The sequence below is a fragment of the Colletotrichum jinshuiense genome, chromosome 7 (assembly GCF_051148585.1).
Source record: "Colletotrichum jinshuiense chromosome 7, complete sequence".
NCBI classification, from domain to species: Eukaryota; Fungi; Ascomycota; class Sordariomycetes; order Glomerellales; family Glomerellaceae; genus Colletotrichum; species Colletotrichum jinshuiense.
The window spans coordinates 474,010-501,274 of record NC_139314.1 but is presented as its reverse complement, the minus strand read 5'-3'; the positions used below and the strand labels follow the sequence as shown (position 1 = coordinate 501,274).

Here is a 27,265-nt window from a genome sequence, read left to right as displayed (position 1 = left end):
TTCCAAGCATTACAAAAGAGCTCTCATCCAGCTCCCGCCGTTATGCCTATTGACCGCGACGGCTTCGTCCGCCTACTGGCGGATTACTATGAGTTCTGCATCCACGTTAGGGAGTCAACCAAAGGGAGTGGTGCGCTCAGACAATAAAGGGTCACAGCTTCGTGGACAGCTTTGAAGTTGAGAGGTGGTAGATAGGGCACAAGATCTGAAAAAGAATGAGATTGGAATTTATAATTCCAATGCAGTGTTCCTATTTCGCTGCTGCCGCATAGAACGCCCGGGCTTTGTTCGGAGTAGTTAATATGCACTGCGTTATTCTAAGCACTAGCCCCATAATCTCTCACCGGCCATGGTGGACTGATGAAAGCCTTGGTACCCGTGCAACGGTCGGCCAATGCTGCCCTCGCCTCATCACTATTGAAGGGAACGCAAGGTACACCAAGGTCCCCATCTAAGCCGTCGCATATGACAACCGAGTTACCGCCACAGGGGCTAGTAACATTAAAGTTCTTGAAACGGATATTCTTGCAAAGTCCGTCCTCGTTTGTCGAACAGCTCACCCGAGCAACCGCGCGTCCGCGAGTACCACTGGAGTAGCCCTGGAAGTTCTCAAAGAGAACGTTGCTGACTTTCATCTTGGAAGGAAACTTATTGCAGGTTTCGGCATCAATGTTGAAATAACATGAGTCGAGGAAAATAGGCCAGTCGTCGTTCGCGGAGTAGAAGTTGCGGAAGGTGATGTTATCGACGAAGCCTGTGGCGACATGTTCTCCGGCCCACACCTTGATTCGGGCACCGTTGTTGCCGTTGAGCATCCAGATGTTTTCGATAACAACGTCTTTTACGAAAACGTACTCGCCCTCATACTGGCCAAGGGACCCCAGAGATTGGCCGTGGGAGTTATTGCAGTACATCGTGTTGACATGCAGGTCGGTGTTGTTAGACTTGGGCGAAAAGCAGTCGTCGTCAGAGTCGACCCAGACGCGTTCAATCTTGACGTGCTCAACGTTGAGCGAGTTGAAGAAGTCGCCGTTTTTAGGCTCAACCGTGGCATTGTTCGACTTTGCCTCGACGATGACATCTCTGTAGGTAATGTACTTTGCTAAATGGAGAAGCTTATCAGCAACTCACGAACTCACATATCTTTTTGGTTTCAACTTACACTCAACAATGAAGTTATGCCAAACCGGTGAGTTCTTCATGAGAATGCCCTCAACCTGTAGATTCTCCGCATGCTCGGCGTAGAAGAGAATTGGTCGAAGATATGCATTGTCGGGGTCCAAGATTCTGCATGCTGGTCAGAAATAATACAAATATGTGTTGAAGACAACAAGGCTTATCGAGATCTGGTAGACAAAAAGGTACGTACTCTGCGCCTGAAAATTCGTTCCACCATCGCTGTCCCTGCCCATCAAGCGTGCCCTCGCCGTAGATTTTGATGTCCTTTCCGCCCCATTTCCAGAACATCAGGGATCGTTGAAAAGGGTGGTAAAACGCGTTCTTTTGCCAATAGGGTACGTCGTTCGTGAATCTGATGGTTCCTTCAAGGTTAACATGGATGTCGTTGAGGAAGGTAAGGTCGAGAGGTTTGCCAATAATGAAAGTCTGCCCCTTGGGAAGATAAAGTCTGCCGCCGTTGTTGGCCTTCTTAATCGCGTCTAGGAACTCATCCGAAATATCATCCAAGTCGTCCGTCGACGCGCGGGGTGTGAATGTTTTCCGGCAGTTTGGCGCCCGCTGCGCAAGGGGGTGCTTCTGGCGAAACTCCTGCACATTGCGCGGAACACCATGTAAGACGTCAACAGTCGCCGCAATAGCCTCAGCTACTGCGGCAAGACTAGTCAAAACGGTTGAAAGCTTCATGGTGCGTTGTTTTGAACCAATAAAACCTGAATGAGTTGATTCGCCAAGACAGCGCCCTTTGCGACGATCCTAGTGGGCCTTCAAGTTAAGCAAAGGAGGCTCAATGCAACCGTTCGTCACAACAAGCATTGGAGTCCGGGGAAAGGGACTATTTTATTCCCCCGCTTCGAGCCCATCATATTATTCAATGCCGTCAAAAAAACGAAGTTTTTCCGTTAGGCACATTCGAATTACACTATCTATCGGGAAAACGACCGCCAAGAGACGCGCGGTTGTGGGGCCGGAAACTCAATTCTGGCGTTCCTCTTGGTTATTGATGGATATTGCAATGGCTAAGACGGAACAATCTTTTCGCAGATGCGACATGCTCTTGGCTCTTCGCACTGAAGGGGGATATCCGGTCCAACCCCGCGTTAAAAAGGCCCGAGACCCCAGTGCCTAGAGTTTTGCGACTCCAACCAACGTGAAAATGCGGTTATACGGAACTCTGCCTAGATAATATCACAAGCCACCGCTCGGTAACCCCTCAGATGACGCGTACAAGATCGAGGCATTCGACGTCCGAGATCTGAAAAGTCGTACGGGTGAAAAGCTATAGTCAAGTGCTTGTGTTGAAGAGGAAGATTGTGGTTCTTGGACAAATCTGGAGACTTTCCTTGGTCGACACTACGTAGGTGCCAAGGAGGCGATTGCGAGCTGCTGATATCGACCGCAGGGGGCAACATTCCTGGCGTCAGCTATCTTATCACCCGACAGCCCAGCTTTTTATCTTCTCTTGCGTGTAAGTCTGGCTTTTCTCATCTCCAGTTTCACCCAAATTCCCCGGGCGGCGGATCTACAGCACCCGCATTAATAAAGGTGTCGCCAATAGTGGCTTTTATTGAATGCACCTAGAAACTACACGAAAGAGGTATAATAATACCAGGAGTTTCCTGGCTGATGCTAGGCTTCCTCCAAAGGGACTCACACCACAGTTATTACATTGATCCCCCCCCCATCTCGTTTGGGTTGTTGGCCTGAGCAGTTGATACTCTAAGACTCGAGCGAGCCTGAGCCGACGACTGAGTGCCTGAACAGACCCATTTGACTTGCAGGTTGTTCAAAACTGCACATTGAAAAAGTGACAGCCGTCAGCCATTAGCGTAGTTTACCTGCCAATGACATTATCAAACTAAAAGATAGTTGTCTATGTCTATCTCGGCTGGCTTCGCTGGGGTCAGCTTCGCGCGGGCCGACTTCGCCCCGGCTGACTTCGCGTTGCATCGCCTGCAAGGGGTATACAAACCCACCGATCTATTGAATCTAGATTGTCGATACTCAACTGCGCACAACCACACATCACGATGTCTGCTCCCCTGCAACCGTGATCGCGACAATATCCGTCTAGGCTTCCTCCACATCCTACCTGCCTTTTCTCATATAGCCTATTTGAGAACCGGGACTACTGCAAACACAGCTCTCATCCTTTGTTAGAGACACGGGCTGGAGAGGGGCACTGGGGAAGCACCTGGGGGAGCACCAATGGCCCACTAGGGTACGGCATAGGGAATAGTTGAATCCGGTGCGGGAATAAAGTCACCAGCACAGGCGCAGCATAGACAGGTAGTGCAGATTCGAATGACAGTTACACCCGATACCTAAGTGTTAATAGTCGACCTCTCTAATCGGTGATCAGAACCCTGAAATCCTTGGCCGGCATTTACTTCGCAAGCTCGAAGGCGTACTGCGATGCGGCCTGAAGTGTGAAAAGTTCCAAGACTAAATATTCGCAAGCTCATGCTTTGGCCTCCCCGTGCCGCCTTGTTATAGATGACATCACAGTCATACCAGCACTATGTTATGATTCATATACTTAGGAAATGTACTCTATTGGAAAACAACATCCGGGGACGAACATACAGACACGAAAGAGGGGTTTCTGTGCCTGTTTATGGCCCAAAACAGGCCATAAGGCCATCTTGAGCACGAAATTCTTAGTGGATCTATGGACTGTTGCCCAATACACACAATCGACCCCTAATTCAACCTAACGCAAGGCAAGCTATCGTTTGCCGGTCAGCGGCTTTGTAAGACACCGATTGGGTGGGCATATAAAGGTTGAACGAAATCTGAGGATAGTAGTGTCGACTCAACAATGATGAATCTACCGATTCAATGGAGTGGGACTTGTTACGCTTCTTCACGAGCTCTTCAGCGAAGAGATTGGCAGGGTTGCGGGGATATGAACGGACACGAGTTGTATCTTGAATGTACTATGGACTTGGGTGGCAACTGTGTCCGCATGTCTTTTCATTTCAGCTGCTCTTGCTGAGCTATTATCGGTTATGCACCTGCATCTCAGCCCCAGAGACACAGCGAAGTAGACACTGCCTAATGCAAAGTCTCAAATGTGGTCCTCGAGCGTGAGGTAAACATCCCATCGACAGTGGCAGCATCACCGGTTACAACACGATTGCTGTGGAGTACCAGCCAACCCAGAACTGGTCGAGTTGGTTTCTGTCCAATCATGGATCTTTTGTGTTGGCGCTTCTGATCTACATGAGGTTATCTTCCCCGCAGATGCTCACCGAGGCAGGGCATCTCGTGGATCGACGCACTGCACTTAGCGACGTGCATGGTGGCCTAATGTGTCTCGGCCCGCCCCTCTGCGGTAACATCGCCTAGAATAGTCAGCGGGGTAGTCTGCTTGTAGAAATGGGGAGACGAATCGCTTGTTTTCCGATGTAGCATGGAATCATTTATGCCTCGTAGCTGTTCCCCATGCATGCCTCGGGGTCAAAATTGCCAGTGCGATTGGTCACCGCTTCGAAGGTGGCGCGAGCCAAGCTTGGCTTCGCCCACACCGATTGTGCAGGTTTCTAAGCCGCCTCGCTGGACAGTATCTGTACACAATAGGCGGGATCGCCTCGATCTGATTAAGTAGTGACCGTGTCTTGGCCGGCGTTGTTATTGTTGTTCATGCATGTGCACTCGGCTCGCTGTAGAGTCTAGACTTGTCACCAATTCTGTCTGGAAATTCGCTCAAAAGAAAACGTGGAAGGGTCTGGTGTGTTATAGTTGAGAGTGAGTAGTGCAGTCATCCCGAGTAAGCTGTGAATCATTATCTCATGAAGGCCCTTCATAGCAGTTGGTGCAGAAACAATGCGGTGCCTCACTTGGATACTAGTGCTTGGTAGCGTCCAGGAAGCCCAGTATCTGTTAAAACATAACATAATAGACTGAATATAGTCATGTAGCAAAGAGGTTTTGTTCAGCATGTTCAAATGGGGGCAAGTCTGGTCGGTTATTTGGTGCCCGCTCTCAATGAGCCCCAATACTACGAGGTAAATTCCTTCCCATTTAGTAGACCGGTGTAAACAATATGCAAGAGTATCTGCATCCAAAAAATTCAAGTTACACAATACGTAGCTGGCGGCATACTTGATGTAGCTGGCTGTTCACAGCGCCAGGATAGGAAGTGGCTGCTTGTTATGGTTGCAATATTGATCTCCGCTATGCGTCTTTTTATGAGAATGGATACATCTGTGCGTGACAGTTCTGCTATCCGCCACTGACGCAGTTGATGGTATCTGAGATCTGCGTTCCTTCCTTGTTGAGGAATGTGAAGTATCATAAGCAGCGTGTAACGTCGGGCACCCACTTCTCGGCACCCCCACATGCTGGCACCCCAAAAATGCCTCAACACCACAACTACCCCTCAACATCCAATCTACACAACTTTACTGATTTTTATCCAATTGACCTCTTCTTTTCCATACGTCTATTTAAAGGCCTAATAGGCTAATATACCGAATATGAGGTCAGCCAGGCCTTGGATGCTATTACCAACGGTTAATCCATCAAGAAGGCAGCTCTAGAATAGGGGATACTACGATTAACACTTTAGAGCCGGATTAAAGGTGTTCAACCACAAGATCTAGCATTTGCTGATCTTTAGCGATTATCTTAAAGCCAAGAAAGCAAGCTGGCTGAATAGGTACGAATTCAGGCTTTACTTAGGCTTACACTAACCCATTAATAAGTTAAGGAATTCGCTAAGCGTATCTTACAGGCTAATAGGGATACCTAACCACTTAGAAAGAACTAGATGGATGGATTCTAGAAAAGAAACCTATCTATCTTAACTTAGAGAAGTAGAGTAATTAACTCTAGACGTATTAATAGAGCTTCCACTAAGGTTCTTTAGGACTAGTTTAGATATCTCTCTATTCTAGAGATTAAGGCTATTAAACCAGCTAATAGATACAACATGGATGAGATAGGGATCCTTAAGGGCAAGGGATCTAATAGGCTGGTACTTAGATCCTCTAAGACTAAGTTAGTATAGAAGAAGCAGCCTGGATTACAAGCTTAGGTATCTATTATTAAGTATATCTCTATAGACTACTGCTCCTTACTGCTACTTATTATATATAAGGGTAAGTTAGTATAACAGTAGTAGTTCCCTTTAGATCTTTAACCTTATGCTGGTTGGGAGTTTATATTAATAGATAATAGCTAGACAATAGATGCAACTATAGTTAAATAGCTGTAGAAGGTCTTTATCCCTTAGACTATATAAGATGATATAGATAAGCCTAAACTATTAATTCTTAACGGCTATAGTAGCTATAAGATAATAGACTTTATATAGATATACTACACTAACAACATCTATCTACTCTTTCTACTACTATATACCTTATACGTCCTCTAGCCTCTAGATTAGTTAGTATTTAGCCTACTTAAAACAGCCTATAGAAAGGAGCTAGGCTGGCTTACCTAATAGAACGATTCTACGATTATAGGCAAACGGAACTTTCTAGGCTGCTACTAAAAGGCCCGCCTAGATGCCCTAACTAAGTAGAATATCAAAAGTGGCTGGAAAGCAACTAGGCTGTAGCCTATATGTATTACTAAGCTGCTAATAAGCCGCCTGCTCCTCCAGGCCCCATTAACACCAGCTAGACAGATAGATAAGGCTTGGAATAGGCAGTCAACAGCTAGACAGCCTGGCCAGGCTGGCCAGGTTGCTGGTCAGACTAATAGTTAGGTTTCCACTACATCTGCTGTAGCGTAGTTAACACCTAGAAAGACTGTTGATCTATATAATCAATTACGGTTGTTTAGTAAGCTGGACAGTTGTAATAGTACACAGCAACTGTTGTTTAGAAAGGTCTAGAAAGGATTTAAGGAGAAGGCCTACCAACTGGCTGCTGCCAAGCAGGAAATTAAGCTGCTGCAAGCACAGGTTGACAGTTCAAGGCAGAGGAAACGGAAGGCTGTCAAAATAGACCCCAACACGAAGTTCGCCAACATCCAGGATATCCGACGGTCTCAAATAGAATCTGGCGAAGTTGTAGATACGGCAGCTGAATCCAGCGACTCTAATTACCCTAGTGAAGCTGACGACTGTATTGTGGTTGGTGGTGGGTAGAATAGATAGATAATTGAAGTCGATGGGTTGTGTGGCAACGTCTGTTAAATTGGGGTGCCAGCATGTGGGGGTGCCGAGAAGTGGGTGCCCGACGTTAACGGGAGGCGCTCGAATTACTACCTCCATGCCTACGAGCCACCAGCTCATGGTCATGTATAAGTAAGACCGTTTCCCCTCCCACTGATTTCTCAAAGCCCAAGATCAAACAAATCACAGCTTCTTACTTCTTTACAAGTTCATACAAACCATCAGCTCTCGCAAACCTCCAGTAGTTGTATCCTTTACTCCTACGTCAATCTGCAAAAATGGCAAACAAGACCTTCGATTACGGTGATCTGAGGATTTCCATGACTATCAACTACGGTTGGGTCTGGGATGATACCGGCAGCGGCGCCCGTCGAAGTGTCTGCCTGTGGACTCCAACCCCTCAGGGGGACCTCTGCCCACTTGGAGACTACGCCCAGCCTGGAGGTTATTTCGAACTCAACGGCGGCAAGCGAGCATCGCTCCTCGTGGGACAAAACCCCAACACGAGGCCGGCCAAGTCCGCAGTGGCCAGACCAGTCGACTACACCCGGATCTGGATCGACAGTGGAACCGGCGGCAAGCATGATGGTGCCATCTGGCGCCCAGTGGCACCCTCTGGGTACGTGGCATTGGGTGATGTTGGCTGCTACGGGTATGGGAAGCCAAACTTGAATAAAATGTGGTGTGTACGCGAGGACCTCGTTGGCTACGGCAAATTCCTGGCGAGCAGCGCCTGGGATGATGGTGGATCGGGAGCCAGCCAGGATGTCTCCCTCTGGGCGACGCAGACGGATACTGTAGGTGTCGATGGCGCAGCAAACATTCCCATCTTGGCCGATACGTTCCGAGCACAAGGCAGCTATACGCGGCCCGGCGGTGAAGCTGCACGTGTTCTATTGCTCCCGATCGGGAAGCAGTATGAGCGATTCAACACTTCTATCCCCACGGTTGAAGCGAACAACCTTCCCGAAAAAGGCCAGCAGTTTTCGAACCAAGAGCAGTGTAAGGTGACGCTTCCGTTCCATTGCTACTTCGCCCCAACCGACCAGACAAGCTTGGACAACATCCGCAATCCATTCCTGACTATCAGCCGGTCTATCGCTTGGTTCGTGGAAGGGACGTGGGCGAACAAAACTTCTAGTCCCTTCACACGCTCCCAAAGGCTGCTGTACGGTGTAAGCAAGGAGACACGCGAGGAGATGACGCACAGTGTCGGCGTGGAAATCTCTGCTACCTACGGTGTCGAGCTGGCCAGCGCCTCCGTGAGCCTCAACTACCAATTCACATACAACACCTCGACATCATTCACAGAGTACAGCGAGAGAGAGGTCACGCAGTCCTTCGATGTGGATGCTTACTATGCGAAGGTGCTCTTCTCCAAGCACGTCTGGATCAAGTGTTCACGCTTGGACAGCCCCGTCGTCTTGCATCAAATGGAGGTGACTGCGAACGACGACATTTACTTTAGTGGCTGCGAGTTGCCAGGCGCAACGAAGCCTGCGTCAACTGCGGCGGTCTCGCAGGTTGCCGTCAATGCCTAGTTCGGGAGGCGGGCAAAGCTGGTGCAGTCGGTGGTTTGATTGGGGGCAGGACCGAGGAACTTGGGCTGTCCTTTTCAACAAAGAGACAAGCTATAGATCCTGCTGTAAGCAACGCAGCGCAGATCTTCTGCTTCTGCTTAGTTGGCTTGGTGTGTTTCCATTCGCAGCTACTTCGAAATTGAGAGGCGCTGCTTGTAAATTCGCTAGTGGATTTCTACATACGAAATATATAGCCACTGTATCTGTTGGATTACAAGGGCGGCTGATGCAATAGTGTCTTGTGTATGTACCGCCGTTAGCCAGGTCAAGTAGCCTGCTGTTGATTGTGAGTCGAGAACTTATTAGACTCTTCGCGGTTCACCACTTTTGCACTATTTAATATTCAATTCGCGGTGAAAAATCAGTCCCTGTTAGACTATCATCTGTCTTTCGCAAGTAGTACTACTCCTTGTAGGTTTGCACCATTCAAATACCTTGAGGTAGATTCTACTCTCCAAGATGGAATGTTAGGTAATGAACTGACGTGGCAAGGCCAAGGCGCCCAATTGAGGTTAGGTGATTATATACATGTTGCTCTATCTGTCGAAGTCAAATACGCAAAACTCACCTTCACAAACATTTCGAATTACCACCTACCATGCGTCAGGGCCTGGCTGAAAAAAGTTCAACTGGTGATATCGCCGAACCAATGGCTCTGAATGGCCACTCCTCGAGTCAATCCTACACAGCAGCGAAACTCAGTATCGGCATAGACGAGAGACAGATTACGATCAAGCGCAACCTTGATAATGGCGTGGAAGAGATTGTCAGGTTGGAATGTAGAATATTTCGAGGAGGCTGGTGATTGAAGTAGAGATGAACGGTAATGAAACTTGTCTTATTTATTCCTGGCTTGGGCCATAACTAACAGTTGCAAGGGACGTGTCAACAGTTACTGAGGCAGTTATTAATTCGACCGCAAGGGGGTGACGACGCGCCTGCAACACATGGGAATAATTTTGGGTCCCTGGCCCCCTCATCCCACACTAGCAGGCTTCGAAGGGTATACGACCGATCGTCTGCCACTATGCGAACCACGGGCTCGGATTGCTAATGCAGAACAAGGATCTCCCCTACAAAGACGATGCCCGATTGGTTCCGGTTCAGTGGCCGCAGCTGAAGTTGACCCTTGGTGGGTCTGTGCGACTCAGTTGAAAGCTTGTTCAGAACGCGACGAAATTGAGGGCCCATATGTTCGGGACTAGGTCACTTCACCGCGGTCCCCATGGACTCTGGCTGGGATATCGAGTCATCCCAACTAACCAATCTAATGCAGGCTTATCTTGCTGATAGGGGTACTGGCGTGTTAGCGTCGATGCGAACCCAAACGTTCATCCCACGTGCCTTTCTCAAGGCTTACTGACTGGCCAGCATGATCGACGGCCAGCTACGTATGCTCCGAGAATTGGGGATCCCCAGACTGCACCAAACAAGCCTGCACGGTATGGGCCATACTACACCGCTGTGACATTCCTCGAACATTGAAAAGGCCTCTACCTCCGCACTCTTGGCTCACGTCAAGTTAAAGCTGCAGAATCCGGGTTTATGTCAATGTTCATAAGCTGATTTATTGCGCCATGGACCGAGCCTTGTCAGAAATGAACCGTTTACGCGGGATTTCAAATCAAGAGAAAGTTGAATTACTTTACTCAATTCTACCCCCTCTCACAATACTAAATGTCTTGAAAGGACTCAGTTTGGCTGTAAGTGCCCGCCACCAAAGAAGGATGGTCTTGCTGTAGTCATCAATCAGGATCGTGCTTACAATGCCAGGCCATTGCCTACGTCATCTTGGTCAGAATTATCTACAATTTGTACTTACATCCCCTGCGCAACTACCCCGGTCCTAAATTATGGGCAATCTCGCGAGTGCCGTGGCACTACACCAACCTCAGAGGCCGAATCACTTGGCGAATCCGCGATCTCCACGATCAATACGGTCCCGTCGTGCGCATCGCGCCTGATGAGCTTTCGTACACCTCATCGACGGCATGGAAGAAGATTTACGGCCAACGCAAACCCGAGTTCCCGAAGGCCCTCGACGGTCGGGGCATCGCGCCGCCTAGTATCGGCGGCCGCAAGAGTTTGATGACGGAAACGCAAGAGCAGCATTTGCGACTACGACGAGCCATCAACCCAGCGTTCTCCGAAAAGGCCTTGAGGGAACAGGAACACTATCTCCAGAGTCACTCAAGCAACCTGATCAAAATCCTGAAAGAAAAGTCCAAGGAAGGTCCCGTGGATATGACGACTTGGTACAATCTGGTTGCATTTGACATTGTTTCTGGTAGGTGCCCTTGAATATGCCAACCCTACAAGATGATTTCGAGATATGCTGACAATCTCAATCAAGATCTGGCATTCGGCGAGCCGGCCGGATTTTTGGATAACTCGGACCAGCCCTGGATTCAGGTTATTCTCCAGAGAGCCAAAGCAATCGTGTGGTTCCAACTCGCCGTCTGGTACGGGTTCTTTCCGCTATTGAACCTGCTTACCCCGAAATACGTAACCGAGTCGCGAAAGAATCACATTGCCCTGACTGAGGCCAAGCTCGAGAGGCGGATCAAGGCGGAGAACCCGGGCAAGGACTTCATGTCATTCATCCTCGAGAACGATAATGAGGCGGTCGAGAAGCTTTCCAAGGTCGAACTCGTCATGTTGGCAAGCAACTTCATCGTTGCCGGTAGCGGTACATCGGCGGGCGGCATGTCAGGTCTCACCTATCTCCTGCTCCGAAACCCAGACAAGCTCGAGAAGCTCAGGAAAGAGATCCGCGAAAGGTTTGAGACGAGCGAGGACATATCCATGCAAGGGACCGCCCAATGCAAGTACCTTAACGCCTGCTTGGACGAGGGCATGCGCATGTACCCGCCCACCCCCGGCTCCCTTCCACGATTCGTTCCGGGCGAAGGCGAAATTATTGACGGCAAGTGGGTGAAGGGCGGCATGGGTGTCGCCGTCAACCAGCTCTCTGCCGGCACATCGGAGCTTAACTTCAGACGCGCCCGGGAGTTTCACCCCGAGCGATGGCTGGATCTGCCGCCCGGGTCCGAATTCGCCAACGACGACAAAGCAGCCACCCAGCCATTCTCCATGGGCCAAAGAGTCTGCATTGGAAGAGCGTACGTTCCCCATCATTTTGATTGCCCCTTCAATTGAGAGTCAACTAACCTAATGTGACCTGAAGAATGGCGTATGCCGAGATGCGTCTGACAATGGCCAAGATGATTTGGCACTTTGATTTTGAGCTTACTGAGCCCGAGCTGGATTGGTGGAACAAGCAGGGCACCTATCTGGTGTGGGAAAAGATCCCGTTGATGATTCAACTCCGGCCCAGATCCGTATAGCTGCCCCACGGAAGCGAAGTCAATGATTGATGATCGCCCTTGGGGGCCAATTTACTCATCGCCCACAGTATTAATGTATCTAAACTTATTGACTTAATGATGCCTATAACCAACGAGATCGATACGACCATCATGAATGCTTTCGCAAGCAAGTTGTTGAAAACAACAAAATGTCTTCCAAATAGAAAACAAAAGACACGATGAAGTAAAACTCTGCGTCGCACAAGTTCTGCGAGGATAAAGCAGCCATTGATGACCTACAGCTTGTCCTGGGAGACATTACCTACGCAGGGAGTATTGGGTCTTCGAATACATCGAGGACCAGGTAAGAAGATCCTCATAAATCCATCGCCGCGTTCCCATGTGCCGTCAATCTGGATCAATCCGTAGTGGGGTATTGATAAATGGGCCTTGCTTCTGCCGAGTCAGGGGTTCAAAGGCCGCTACAGCGGCTTTTTGTAGTTTACGAGGAGAACATGACAGCACGTGGCCAGGGACCGTATGCCGGCATGAGACCTATCCCTGCTCAAGCCGCTCGACAGACTGGCCCCAGGGTCTGCGGATATGGAGTCGAAAAAGCTTGGTTTGAAATCCGAGCTGCCGCGACTCAGTTTTCTGCACGGAGTGACATCGCGGGGCCGAATGGAACCCCAAATCTCCACCCGAGGGGGGCAGGCTACTGTTGTTTCCCCGCTGCCCACAAGCGTTTGTCGTGGACTTTGACCATTGAGTTTGCGTTCACCCATGAAGCCAATGTAACCAATCATGCATCGCCCATTTGGGCATGCCTTGCACGTGTTTGGGACATACACTGCGAGTGGTCGTCAATGAGATAGAATTACTCGTGCAACGCGTTGCGTATCTATCTTTTGTGTTACATTTAAAACATCACCAGTATGTAATGCTCTCATGGCAGAGGGCGCATGCGACGATCTCAGACTCACTTTTGACAGCACGAGCTCATTGAATCCACAACCATGGCGAGCACAACAGAACATGGGTCACAACATGAGGACATCACCATGAAAGTCTTATCCCTTGGGATGACGAGAACAGGCAAGTAGACGCCAATCTTGGTTCTTTTTCTCCTTTTACTGCCGTAAAACTCACATTTCCATACTTAGGCTCTGCGTCCATGACTCAAGCTCTCACAATTCTTGGCTACAAGAATGTGCACCATGGCATTCAAGCCATAAGCAACCCCGCCGACTGGGAGATGTTTTCGCGCGCATCCGACTCCTTCTATCCCAGTCTATCAACGTACAACGGGAAACCGTTCGGCCGGCAAGACTGGGACAAAGTCTTTGGGCAATGCGAAGCCGTCACCGACATGGGCTCGTTCTTCGCGCTGCCGCTAATGGATGCGTACCCCGACGCCAAAGTAATCTTGGTAGAGCGGGACATTGAGACATGGTACGCCAGTATGGAAGAGGCCATATTCGGCACGACATGGGGGTGGCGTGCAGACCTGATCATCGACGTCTTTGGCCGCCTGATGGGCCTGACTGGTGGTTTGACGATCCGCAAGATCATGCTGGGCTATTACGAGGCGCGAAACGTGAACGAGATGCGGTCCAAGGCGAGGGACAGGTACCGTCGCCACTACGCCGAGATCCGGGCCGCGGTTTCAAAGGACCGCCTGCTGGAATACGATGTCAAAATGGGGTGGGAGCCTTTGTGCGCGTTTCTCGGCAAGCCTGTGCCTGGTGTGCCATTCCCGCAAGCCAACAAGAGAAAAGAGCACGTTGCGAGAGTGAGGGCAAAGCAAGATATGTTTCTCAAGGCGATGTGTAAAAAGACTTTGCGCAAGTTGATTCCGTGGGTTTCGGGCTCAGGGGTAGTTGCACTTGGAATCTGGCTTTGGCAAAACTAGAAAGTTTTTACTCCGGGGTGAGGAATTATATTAATGTGTTTCAACAAAAGATATCGACTTTTTGCTATACACAGCGCCAAGGGGTAGTGAGTCTGTGCCCGACTGACACAAGCAAGCGATGCGATTATGTCGTACAGGTAGTTTATTCCCTCATTCCCTCTGACTGGGCAGAGCGGCTTGGTTCTTGACTGAGTCTTAGACGCTAGACAATGCCGCCCGCTAAGCGGTCTTGAACAGACTCAAACGGTGCCCTCAAGGTTTTCCGCAAAAACTGATTCAACATCTTAGCTTATTAACTTTGAGGATTAGGATGAGCTTCATAGTGTGGATGAGCGATGATGGCAAATACAGGTGGCATTTTGTTTCAAGCAGAATTCATAGTGTTTGACTTTTGTTTGCAACCGTCCTGAAAGCACAATATGCACAAGGATGCATTGCAGATCGGTAGAATGCACAGTATTAATATAAGAGATAGTACATGAGTTTGCCTTCCGGCTTACTGCTAATATCCCTATAATGACGGTGCTTGTTATCCTCACTCACTCACGAGAAGAAATTAGCCAGTTGCGCTGATCCAAACCACCGAGCCCTGAGCCAATCATTCAATTCGTGCTGTAGGAGGCAGTGTAGAAACTCGTTCAAGAACATTCATCGGGGGCTGAGAAGCCTTTCATGATTGGTTGCGCAAAATACCCTATATGTTAGTCTCAGCTGGTTAGTGAGGCGAAGCCACTTTAGCCGCCGAACTATGTATGCAGTCGTTCTTGGCTAGATAAGCAGGCTGGAGGCAGCAAGCGACAATTCTGCAATATTGCGGCAAGGGTGCCTTAGGTTTCCAAATGCATTTCAGCTGGCAGCCCAAAACAAATTGGGGTTCCCCTCTGTTCTTCGAATTTCCCCTGCTTGGTGAGGCCATCGCCAGTGTTTTACGTAGTGACCGCAGGCATTGTCGTTCCCTCTCCTTTTGCCGCAAATCGATAGCCCACCTGCACTTCCAGAATCTTGTCAGCTTTCGCTTTAAAACACAACCTTTGATTTGCTCTATCAAGGCACTCATCACTTCACCCAGGCCCGTCAGCAGGATGCTGGGGACATGCTCGCTCTAATCACCTGAAATCATTCGTAGGACCGGACTCAACTACCATGGAAGCCCTTGGTATTGTCGCCAATGTGATCGCCGTCGTCGATTTGTCGGCAAAGGTGGGAGCCCTTTGTGGCGAATACATCAGAACTGCATGGAACGCAAACGATGACATGCGAAAGCTCAAGACAGAGGCCGAAACTCTCAACCAGGTCCTGGAAGCCATCAAAGATCTAGTTGGCAATAAAAGCTCAGATGAACGCCTGAGACGTCAGCTCAAGTCCTCTCAGAAGTTCCGCGACAACATTTCCCAGTGTCGAACAGAGCTTGCCAAGCTCACCGACAAGCTCGACACTAAAAGGAATCCCAGCCGGCTCAAGCGATTTGGCAAAGCTCTTAAATGGCCCTTTGAAAACAAGGAAGTTTTGCAAGTTATCGAGGCTTCGCGACGAAGACGGGAGTATTTCTCCACCGCAATGCAAGTGGATCAAATGTAAGTTGCCTTTAGGTGGTGCGTCTTGTCAAATGAAGTTCAGTGTCGGCGTTCGATGTCCGCCGCCTCAAATTCACCGATTCATGTAAACAGTTCACTAAATCAGACACTTTGAACATGCAGTCAGGTGGCATCTGCTAACCTGCCTTTGTTTGCAGGAACATTGCGTTGCGTCTCGATGAGAAGATTGATCTTGCCAACCTTCCTGCTGCAAAAGGTGCGGCTTTCGATGCCTACGACAATGAGTCCGAACCAACTTGCCACCCGGAGACGAGACAAGGCCTGCTTCGCCAGATTGAAGACTGGGCGGATGACCCCGATGGAAAATGCATCTTCTGGCTCTGCGGCCCTGCTGGGACAGGAAAGTCAACCATCTCGCGAACAGTCGCGGGCTTTTTGGCGGACAGACAACAGCTCGCGGCAAGTTTCTTCTTCAACCGAACCCGTGCCGGGCGGAACAAGGCGGACTTGTTCGTGACGACAATTGCAAGGCAGTTGACCCGCAGAGTCCCGCTTGTCAGGAACTTCATTGCAGAGGCCATACAAGCAGAACCAGATCTGCCCGACAAGGGCCTCCAAATCCAATTCGATAAGCTTATATCGGAGCCATTGTCTAAGGTCAAGACTGACAGCGCCGTGGTGCCGACTTTGGTGTTGGTTGTCGACGCTTTAGACGAATGCGACTCGGTAAATCTTGATGGAAACAGCGCGCATTACGACAGGACCCGGCAGATCGTCAGTCTGCTTGCAAAGTTCGCAATGATCACAAGCGTCAAAGTGCGCGTCTTCCTTACAAGTAGGCCAGAGGTCCCAATTCAACTGGGATTCAAAGACGATATCCCGGACCATTCTCATCGGGATGTTGCATTATTGCGGGATATTCCTACCGCTGTCATTGAACACGACATCCGTATATTCATCGCCGCTCAATTCAGGAACACCAGAAAAGCCTACAGCATCTCAGAAGAATGGCCAGGGGAGGACATTATTGACAGCCTCACGAATATCGCGATGCCTCTTTTCATTTACGCCTCAACAATCTGCAAATTTGTTAATGACCCAAGACGGCGGTTAGATCCTCGCAATCAACTAAAGAAGATTCTCAGTACAAACAGGGGTATGTTGACGAACATTCGAGCAACTTACCAACCGATACTCGAGCAAGTTATAGATGGTTTGTCCGACGGTGACGAGGAGCAGATGTTGAAAGACTTTCGCACAATTGTGGGCTCGATCATTTTGCTGGCAGATCCGTTATCTGCCTCCGCTCTCGGTCGACTTCTTGGAGTTCAGCAAGAGCTTATCCTTTTCCAGCTGAACAACTTGCACTCAGTTCTCGACGTTCCGGATGGCGATGAACCGGACCGACCTGTCCAACTCTTCCACTTGTCTTTCCGGGAATATTTGTTGAGTGAACCAGAAGAGAGCAGCGTCTTCTCAATTGACGAGAGGTCTAAACATAATGACTTGCTGCATTGCTGTCTGGAGACCATGTCCAATGGGCCTGGCAAAGAATTCTGCCTCAGAAACGATATTTGCCAGTTGGATGAGCCCGGCGTACTTCGAGCCGATGTCGAACCCGACGTAGTTCAGAAACATATTCCCCGGCATCTGCAGTATGCTTGCCTGTACTGGGTTCACCACCTAGAAGCAAGTCGCTGGCAAATACACACCGGAGATGAAGTGGACGTGTTTTTGAATTGCCACTTCGTTCATTGGCTGGAGGCAATGAGCTGGCTGGGTAAAATGAAGGAAAGCATCGAGTCTGTTCTCAAATTGCAAGACTGTATTGCTCTGTCGGATTCCCAGCCTGCAGAATTTTTGCGCGATGCTCGCCGGTTTGTTCTGAAGCATCGGGGCATCATCGAAATGGCACCATGTCAGGTTTATTCTTCGGCTATTCTCTTTTCGCCTGACAATTCCATCATCAAAGCGACGTTTCTTCCCGAGGTTCCGACATGGGTAGCAAAACTTCCCGAGGCTGCACATGATTGGGACCCAACTGTGCATGTTTTGGACAGTGAATCAAGCCCTATGGGCCAATGCTTTTCCCCAGACGGGCAAAATGTGGCATTATTGTCTGATAAAGGCGTCGCCCTTTGGGACACGAACACAGGAAACGTAATACGCGACCAAAAGGGGGATTTTTGCTGTGTCGCATACACTTCTGACAACAGAATCGTTTGTGGGACTTCAGGCACTGTTCACGTCTGGGATCCTGTAAATGATACAATGCGAAACACAAATTCGCAGCTGGGTGGACGTGTGGACTATGTTTGCACGTCTTCACTTGGTCAGGTGGCATGTGCACTCAGAAACGACCGAGTTTGTATCTTGGACGAGAGGCTGAACATAGTGCACGAGCTGTCTGTTCCATGGGACAAGAATGCGTACAAAATTGGTTTGTCATTTTCGCCTGATGGAACATTGTTGTGCGTAGGCGCCCGTAACAGTTCTCGGCTGTGGTTGTACGATACCACTTCCGGATGCTGTGTCAAACACTTTTCATCGGGTCAACATCTCACATTTGCCTACTTTGCAATGTCCCAGGATAATGTCCTCGTCATTTATAACCAAGAAATCGATTTCACCCAAGTGTCTTCCCACCGGCCTGAGTGCAAGCAACACTTCGGTGCCATTTCAATCAATGGCGACAGCGAATCAAGCGAACCCGCAATACATCCCATCGAAGCAGGAAGGGGACTCGGAGCTGTTGATTTCAACGCAAATTCAGGGATTTTGGTATACCTCGATGAGCAGAACAATCTCTACGTTTGGAAAGGGCTTTCAAAGTCACCATATCAGGTAGCCACCCTCAAGTTATCAAGCTACTGTAAATCAGTTTGTGTATCCCCAGATGGAAAATTGATTCTCGTAATTTCATATGAGAAAACGAAAATCTTCGACGTTGGCCTTTTAGAACGCTACGAAGGAGGGATCAACTCATTAAAAAACACCATCGTTGCTGGCCCAGACGATTGGGTCCGCTGGGGAAGCATGACATCTTCACCCGATGGCTCGAGATTCGCTGTTGCCTCAAACAATGGCAAAGTGACAGTTTGGGGCAGAAGCAAAAAAGCAAAGAGTGGTTCCATCACACCTATCGAGCTGGCATCTCCCCACGAACTTGCCGAGTTTTGCAGCACAGCACTGGCATGGAGCCCGGATGGTATCTATCTAGCTGTTAGTGTTGAAACACGGCTTGATATTTGGAAGCATATCCCCGGAGCAACATCCATAGAAATGACTTGCAGCGGCTCTTATTCTCGCAGCGCTCATGTCAGTTTCGTTTGGTCATCAGCGACATGCTTCTCGCCGTGCGGACGTTTTCTTGCAATGTCACGAAATGGGGCTGGGTGTACACAAACTCTGGTTTGCAACTTTGGACGGTTGCCTGAAGTTTCTATAACACCAAATTACATAAAGATAGCCGAAAATTCAAGCTCGGCGGCCATGGCTTTCACGCCCAGCGGCACTCATCTGGCGCTGTTAGAGGGTGATTCATCGGCTCTAACTCTCGTACATTCAACATCGGGAGACCAGGTTTGGACTTTGAGAACCGACACCATCTTCAAAGTATTCTCAATCGTATTCAACTCCGTCGGCTCGCAGATAGCCATCGGCTCGCAAAAGCCTATGAAACATCCCGAAGGGCGAAACGATATATCGCTGATTTCACTGATAGATGCAGCCAGTGGGGTTATGCTTTGGCAGCATCAGTACTATGTGTTCGCCCACAGTATGCACTTCGCGTTTGCACCAAAAGATCAAATTCTCATGGTACAGAGTCAAGTTTTAGAGCTCATGGATGTGTCCTCTCGAGCCAAGATCGACATCCAATCAAACAATTCACCCTGCAACATTGGTCATGAATTTTCTGATTTGTCCCAGGGGGCCTGGATTACAAAACAGGGCCGCAGGATGTTGAGTTTACCAGATCATTGCAAAATACACCGCGGATCAAGGGGCTGGGCTAGTCATCCCCACCGTTATATTGGCTTTGATGAAGAAAGACTGGCACCGTTCATCGTGGATTTCTCATGTGACAAGTGTACAATCAGTCATCTTGAGATGTGAGGAAGGTAGTCATTAACAATATACGTTTATGGTTATTATAAGCTAACTAAATGTGTGGCGATCACGGTTGTAGGGGAGCTGCTGGAATTTGTGTTTGGGTATGCAACCCGAAGTCGGCCGGGGCGCAGTCGGCCTGCACGAAGTCGTCCCACGCGAAGCTGGCCCCGGCGAAGTTGGCTCGCGACAAACGACCATTAAAGCAAGCAGGGAATCAAGGAAAGTAGGAGGTTTAAAATGAATATCGAATCAATTCTCAAAACTTATTCAACCATTTTTATCCCGTTTCGTTTTCTGCTTCGAGTCTAGCTACTTTTTGGGGAAACCGTGAACGAAGGCCGTTGTGGTGCAAATCGTAGGCCTGACCCTTGGTAGCTTGGATCCCGTCTACATGATGAGGCTGTATTCTTCATCAACACACCCCTCGTACATCAAACTACAAAGTCTTAGCGTATCATTTGAGAGTCGTCCAAAGATTCAACCCCTACAAGAGGTCTCAACTTGGCCAACTAACTCGCCCAGCGCCATGATTAGACGGTAATTTCCAGGCATGTGAAGCTCCAAAAAAAAAAAAAGATCAAACTTTCATCGTCGTCGAACTAGAAAGCGGTTTTGGCTCCAGTCTGAGGCGTGGCAGGCTATATGACTGATGGTCAGCGGGTTGCATATCATGCTGGCAACCGGAACAGATCCCGAGTCGAGAATGCCTACAGGCGCATTAGGGCTCTGCATGTGCAGGTCCTGTGTGTAATCTCAAATCGGCGGACGTTATTCGTCGCGTTAGCAATGCTTCGGCGCTTATGCATCAATGTTTGCTCTTTTCCCCAACCTTCCATCGGATCAACATGAAATTAAGGCAATGATTGGATGTCCATAGATCACGACTTCCCCACTCGCTGCACCACAGTTTGAATGAGTGAAAGATGCGATCTGTTGACCACTTCCAGATATGAGAAGGATTCCGACCTGGACGAACGAAACACACAAATTACTCTCATGATTTAGGTGTTATTGATTGCCCACATTGAGTCAGGGAGGGGCTGATCTGATGTGAAAGGAGACAAGTATGATCCGCAGAGCCTGCCTGCATCAGCGCTGTGCAAGACCATGGAAGCCGAGACCAGCCAACATCCAACAACATCCAACAACAACCATGCACTGCCAAGGTGAGGGGTTTGGTCTACGCCCCAACACGCTACAAAACACGTCCGCCGCTCCTGCTCTAGTTCTCGGGGGCTGTCTCCCTGTAGTCTATTCATTCTTGAAGGTAAACGTTACAATCACATCAGAAACTCACCATCGATCGATTTCGGCAATAACATGGCTGACACAGCTCCAACGGCGGCTGCAACCTCGCCGGCACCAGTTCCAAAGTCCCTTGCATCGCCAGAATCTCGATCATCCCCGCCACCGGCGACCGACTTCGTGCAAACCGCGACACCTGGTGCTATGATTGATGCGGCAACTGAACAACCTCAAGTCGACGCTGCTTCACCTGGGGCATCGATTGTGATTGATGATGGCGTAACGGTATTTCTCGTTTTCTGAATGTTGCTGTGCAGCATGTACCACTTTATCCTCGAGCCTAATCGTCTCCCTAGGACGATGCGTCAACAATTGACGATAGAATGTAACGTCCCAATGACATGAAGCGAAAGGCTCTCAGCGGCTGATCATCTCAGTTCATCGTACACGGCATCATTGTCATCATCCGTCGTCGACTATCCAACCGAGTATGGCCGACGATATCACGCCTTCCGAGCCGGAAGTGAGCTTTTCCCTGGCCCTTTTTTTGGATCTCTGCCGTATGGGTTCTTGCTGACAAGCTCGTTTAGCATACAATTTCCCCAACGATGAGGTGCGAACGCTTTTACCCCGTGATATTGGCGCTTCTTGAGATAAGCCACGCTCACAATTTGCCTCCAGAGTGAAATGGACCGACTCGACATGTGCCATACTTTGCTAGTGAAGACCATCGGAGACAAGCTATTCCTAGCACCCATTGACGAGGCCAAGACCCATCGCATCCTTGACATCGGGACGGGTACAGGTATCTGTAAGCTATCACTGTTGTATCATGCAGGGGAAAGCATTGATTCTGACACCTCAAGGGGCCATGGAGATGGGCGACTTGTTTCCCAACGCAGAGGTATGTTTACTGATACAGCGACGATATTTAGCATCCTGATTCTAACAAATATATAGATCCTCGGAAACGATCTCAGTGCTATTCAACCTGATTGGTACCTCTGCAATACCATGAAACCAATAACGGTCAGCTAATTCTCACATAGGGTACCTCCTAACGTCAAATTTGAGATTGACGATGTTGAGAGTGAATGGATCCACGATCACAAGTACGACTTCATCTTCAGCCGTTATATGAATGGATCCTTGGCAGACTGGCCAAAGTACTTGAGACGTGTTTACGAGTAAGCCTTCACAGAAGTCACACAAAGGAGTATTGATGGCTAAGACTCCTGTCCCGCAAAGAAACCTAAATCCAGGAGGGTGGGCAGAATTCCAGGACTGGAGCTTCATGTTGTACTCGGATGATGGTTCTACCGAGGGTACTGACCTGCTTCGCTGGATCAATCTGTTCATGGATGCCTGCAAAGCCTTTGGACGGGATGGTCAAATCGGCCCGAAACTGGAGGGCCTGGTGCGTGAAAACACTGGCCTGATCAACATTCGCCACCATCCGTACAAGATCCCCGCCGGCCCCTGGGCAAAAGACACTCACCTGAAGGACATTGGAATGTGCAATCTCATTCAGATGCTGGACGGCCTGGAGGGGTTCTCACTGAGACTGCTCTGCGGGGCTCTTGGTTGGACGAAAGAGGAGGTGCTTGTTCTGCTGGCCGGAGTCCGCAATGACCTGAAAAATGGCAAGATTCATGCCTGGTTGCACTAGTAAGTCCTCCCAAGCAGATGTGCAAGAACACTACCCATTTGCTGATACCCCTCACAGTAATGTAGTATACGGTCAGAAACCCGAGAAGGAGGATGAGAATGAGTAAAGGTGTGTAAGCCAAAGACCAGTCAGTGTCTGTGAATACAATCCTATTCTCGATTGGGAAGCGGACTCCAATGGTTCATGGGTGATCAGACGGACTGCGTTGTTGACCCAAAATTTTGTATTAACTTCTGCCCACGGAAAAATTGTTGCATACAAAACATACTGTTGGGGGATCGTGCTATTGTCAATTCCAGAAACCACAAAGCTGATAGCAACAATCTTAAAATAGACTAGTCTATCCTTGAGCTGATCTCATGATGTTCAAAACAGATTTGTACGTATCTAATGGCTTGCAGTCAGATAATCTAGGTGTAAAAGATAGTCCAGAGTTGCGGTACGTAGCGCCAACTTCTATGGGTCAAGGTAGATATCCGCGACTGGCTCGGCGACATTGCATTACACATCACGGCCGTGGAAGTGACCGACTCAAAAAAGTATATAGAGTCCGAAGTCCCTAAGATCTACCACATTCTAATTCTACTAGGCTTGGGAGAAATAGACCACCACATGGCACAGATATACAAGTAGATACAACGGGAGGGAGACTTAAAAAGAACATTGCCTTCGTTTATTCATCCCGCCATTCTATATCAATCGCAACATATCCTTTCCCCTGGCGATTTAGTCGATTAATCACAAAAGTGTCCCTAAAAACGGATGCTCTGCGAACTCAGAACTAGTGACGTCATATCCCAACTCATCAAACACCATAAAATTCATCAGACCACTGCTTTCCTGATTCCGAGGGAATCCAGTAGGCACATGCCCATTTTCCTCGTTATAGATCCAACGAACCTCGTATTTCCAATCTTTAGCTCCTTTGGCTACTGGGAGACGTATACGCCTTTGGAGTTCAAAATCCGGCAGGGCTTTGATGAAATACTCGCTGTCTGTAATCCATTCATGTTCAAATAATTTAGGGAGTTTGACGATGACTTGCACGTTGCGACTCTTTAAAACAGGCATCATGTCTGACAAGCTCTGCAGTGTATCCCTCTCGCCGACCATATTCCAACCATAGTCGCTTTTGTGGTCGAGCCAGAGAGTAAACCGTCGCAAGTGCGGCAATTCCAGCAGTGCTGGCCAGATGCGCATCCACTGGTCATGCTCTCGCTTGTATCCGCTTCTCTCGAGGATGGCAAACGGTCTCGGTAGAGGCTTCGGTTGCACCTCCAACCATTCTAAATGAAAGCTTGATGGGTTTGAATAAAGAGGCAAAAAAAGTGTGCTGAGCATACGCAGTGGGAGGCGCAACGTGAGGTTGATGTTCTGCGCATACTTGATGAGGGGCCACTGGCCCCTACCCCGTGAGCTGCTACCTGCGGATGAAATCGAGTGTTTGGTCGAGTAATTCGTGCACAGAACGTGATTGATAATGTCCAAGTCGGTCATATGGATGCAATGTGGTGATTGAGACAAGAAGTCGATAATGTCGGAGACCCTGAAGAAATTATTAGCATCTTGATTCAAACCTCTTCCTTGCCTGTATCACTTGCTCAAAGCACAGCAGCTACTTACATCATCTTGGAAGATAGCAGAATGGGAAGAAGGGGCATATGACACGCCCTTGACGGCTGTTCGATCCCATCGAGGTAAGCCTCCTCGCATTTCCAGTGACAGCCCCAATCCGAGTCCACTCGACGAATCCATCGAGAGTCGTTGAATTTGGTTTCGCTGTGCGGCCGTTGGCAAGAAACATCATCTTCCCCTTGGCATGGCATGATATTCAACTGTCCTTCGTCCAGAAACAGGTGTGTCTCTGCGCCCCATATCATCCGATAAATGTGCTGTCGAATTTCCAAAGGAGCCGCGAAGAAGGGTGATCTAGGAGTAGAATCCATGACTAAGAACCTCACAGCAAGATTCCTATGTGTTCCAGAGGTAAAGTGTTATGTAACGCTGATGCATTGGCCATGAAAGACGTCGTTGGATCGGCTCAATTACTATGCAGCGGAAGAGAGGGAGTAGAGAAAGAAAGAGGGAGAATGAGTCAGGCGTTGGGCGGGTGTAGGCATGTCCTGCGAAGCTCATGCATAGAATGAGGGGTTTTATTTTTGTTTTTCAAGCTGCAGGAGGTTGGCACAGCAAGGTGCCAACGTTGGACAATTTTAGGCTAGAGCCATAACAACCAACATAAACCAACCACGAAAATTGCAATATCCGTGTCTCATTTGGTCGATTGCCAGACAAGATGCATAAGTATAACGCCATCTCGATCGTATTTTCGAACTGCTATGGTATTGACACTAGCCCAAGGATCATATCAGCGTGTAAAAGATCGGTGGCCCCATTTGTGTCGTAGGCACAACTGATGTTGCTGGGATATCAATTAAATAGAGTCGAAGCTTATTATTTTTCCGCTACAGAATATGTTCACGTTGCCCAGTGTTGCATGCAAATAAGCAGAATGAGTTGAAATTTGATTTTAAATGTAAGTATTGGCCAGCAAAAGAAACGCAGAAAGATTTGAGCTGTTGGGTGATGAATTTTTAGTCGTGCCTACATGTTCTGGAAGCCGATATTGAAGTAGAGAATTCTAATCCATGGATGCCGCGAACGGTATCTTCTCCCCTTACGTAGTACTTCATGAACTACGGCCACGCAGATGGCTAATTAGAACTTTTGCTTCTCAGCCTTGCCTTGAGTAAGACATCCACTGTTTTTGTCCTTCCTCTTTTTCGGGTTGCACTTTGAGCCAAAGTTTGGCCGCACTGCAGAGCTGACCTGACCCGACGTACTGGTGTTGGAACCCATGTATTGGACCTGACCTGAAATCTTGCGTAGGGAATTCTCATCCCCGGTACGTCAGATCAACTGCATACCTTCAGTTCGATGTGCCGTCGACGTTTCGCAGCAGTCATAGGAAAAGATCCCGGCTGGTACTGGCTCAAGCATGCTTAGTCATACTTGGTGGGTCACCTTTGAGTCTGTGCCAGACCTTTTTCGAACCACCACGTAAACCTCCATTAATTTCTTTGTCCTATTTATTGCGAGTGCAAGAATTTAAATCTAGAAGATTCTTTATTGGTTTTGCGTTCAAGACGCTTAGGTGGAATATGTGTGCCTTGTGAGAGATTGGAGGAATATTTTCTTCTTTTTTCACCATGTCAGTTTTCTGATGGCTCTGGAGAATATTTCTTCAGCGGCCCACCCAGCAGGGGCCCCGTTCACAACGACAGCGGTCTGAGCGGCTAGCACTGACTAGCGGAGTTGGTAAGAGGATCCAACCCACCACCGCATGAAAGAGTTTTCGCGGACGGCATCCCTCTATAGTCTCTTCAAACGCCACCCAATTCAACAATCCAAGGCAGATGTTCCCATCTGCCCGGCTAGCTCAATCGGTAGAGCGTGAGACTCTTAATCTCAAGGTTGTGGGTTCGACCCCCACGTCGGGCTCAATTCCCGTCAGCGATTGACACGAATAATCTTTTTGTTTTTTTCACCAGCTGGTTTTTCCTCTCCCTTTTTTTTTAGGATGTGACGAGTTTTGCTGTTTTCGTCGGCCATGCTAACTAACTGGCAATGCCTATGAATGCTACCACAGGTAGATCTGTCCTTTTCGTTTCAAGTAATGACTAAAGTAGAAAGCGACGTGCGTCAATATAGACATGACAGAGTTGGTCTGGGCGGTCTGTGTTGCCAATGATGGCATGGTGTCGCGAGCATCGCCCGCTGGGATGCATCATTCTACGGCTGAAAAGCCGCAACCATTTTTTCAACTATTTTGTCACCAAAAGAGTGCTAACTTTATTCCGAACAGACTTTAAAACTGAATACATTGTTCGAATTACCTATAGAAGAATGGCCAAAGGATTGTCTAAAACGCACATTCCCTCAGACAATCTCCTCGTGGACGCTCTTTTAATCTTCAAGGTAACTTTTGGGGGGCGGCGCACGTCAGGTCAGTTGTGCACTATATTTAGCGGAAGCCAATCATTGGCACTCATCCGGACTTTCCCCGGGAAACATCCCTGCGCAGCTCAGGTACGTACCTCCTGGCTCGGGTGGTCTTAGCTAATCTGATCCAGACTGGAAGGAGTGCACGTGCAGTGCCAGATTGGAGCGTCGAGGTCTTGGTTGGGATGTGGACGAGGACTAGGTTAGAGAGAGGGCGATATCAGAATACACGACCCCCACGATTTCTTGTTAAGAAATAGGGGCGGGATTTTGCATACGAATTAGCGAATGCAGTTGGCTCTGCAATTGACATGCACGACGCATGCGGCCGGCTTCGTTGCGTCGCCTGATGTTCCTCGGACCCCGCCTCCAAGGCGTACCATTACCAACCACATCATCAATCTGGGCCGTCGACCACGCCTCTGCTTCCTTGATGGCATTATAATATGTATCCGACGCAATGCGAATCATCAAACGGGGTGCAGAAGGTTTGGCGGGCCAGCATGATAGATGACGACAGTACTTCAACTCGTCAGTGTCCCACCAAAAATAAAACAGCTTTATAAATTTGTTGATGTTGAATGTGTGGCTCAAC

General features: G+C 48.8%; 6 protein-coding genes across 6 annotated transcripts; 5 read left to right on the top strand and 1 right to left on the bottom strand.

Annotated features, from left to right (window-relative positions):
* Nucleotides 1-317: 317 nt before the first annotated feature.
* EsH8_VII_000119 (uncharacterized protein) lies at nucleotides 318-1,863 on the bottom strand (the record flags this gene model as incomplete). The annotated part of the gene is made up of 3 exons (XM_083270252.1): nucleotides 318-1,102; nucleotides 1,163-1,287; nucleotides 1,370-1,863. The coding sequence occupies 3 exons, from the start codon at nucleotides 1,861-1,863 to the stop codon at nucleotides 318-320; spliced, it is 1,404 nt and encodes a 467-aa protein (XP_083127809.1).
* A 5,721-nt stretch (nucleotides 1,864-7,584) lies between these two features.
* Nucleotides 7,585-8,847, top strand: EsH8_VII_000118 (uncharacterized protein; the record flags this gene model as incomplete). The annotated part of the gene is made up of 1 exon (XM_083270251.1): nucleotides 7,585-8,847. One exon carries the CDS (start codon nucleotides 7,585-7,587, stop codon nucleotides 8,845-8,847), a length of 1,263 nt encoding a protein of 420 aa, XP_083127808.1.
* A 1,092-nt stretch (nucleotides 8,848-9,939) lies between these two features.
* Nucleotides 9,940-12,233, top strand: EsH8_VII_000117 (cytochrome P450; the record flags this gene model as incomplete). The annotated part of the gene is made up of 6 exons (XM_083270250.1): nucleotides 9,940-10,018; nucleotides 10,092-10,181; nucleotides 10,576-10,589; nucleotides 10,660-11,173; nucleotides 11,240-12,008; nucleotides 12,074-12,233. 6 exons carry the CDS (start codon nucleotides 9,940-9,942, stop codon nucleotides 12,231-12,233), a joined length of 1,626 nt encoding a protein of 541 aa, XP_083127807.1.
* Nucleotides 12,234-13,368: 1,135 nt separating this feature from the next.
* On the top strand, nucleotides 13,369-14,106 carry EsH8_VII_000116 (sulfotransferase family protein; the record flags this gene model as incomplete). Its single annotated transcript, XM_083270249.1, has 1 exon — nucleotides 13,369-14,106. The coding sequence occupies one exon, from the start codon at nucleotides 13,369-13,371 to the stop codon at nucleotides 14,104-14,106; it is 738 nt and encodes a 245-aa protein (XP_083127806.1).
* Nucleotides 14,107-15,249: 1,143 nt separating this feature from the next.
* EsH8_VII_000115 (WD40 repeat domain-containing protein) lies at nucleotides 15,250-19,757 on the top strand (the record flags this gene model as incomplete). Its single annotated transcript, XM_083270248.1, has 2 exons — nucleotides 15,250-15,680; nucleotides 15,839-19,757. The coding sequence occupies 2 exons, from the start codon at nucleotides 15,250-15,252 to the stop codon at nucleotides 19,755-19,757; spliced, it is 4,350 nt and encodes a 1,449-aa protein (XP_083127805.1).
* Nucleotides 19,758-21,701: 1,944 nt separating this feature from the next.
* Nucleotides 21,702-22,774, top strand: EsH8_VII_000114 (class I SAM-dependent methyltransferase; the record flags this gene model as incomplete). The annotated part of the gene is made up of 6 exons (XM_083270247.1): nucleotides 21,702-21,810; nucleotides 21,866-21,903; nucleotides 21,960-21,997; nucleotides 22,049-22,186; nucleotides 22,248-22,667; nucleotides 22,726-22,774. 6 exons carry the CDS (start codon nucleotides 21,702-21,704, stop codon nucleotides 22,772-22,774), a joined length of 792 nt encoding a protein of 263 aa, XP_083127804.1.
* Nucleotides 22,775-27,265: the final 4,491 nt, after the last annotated feature.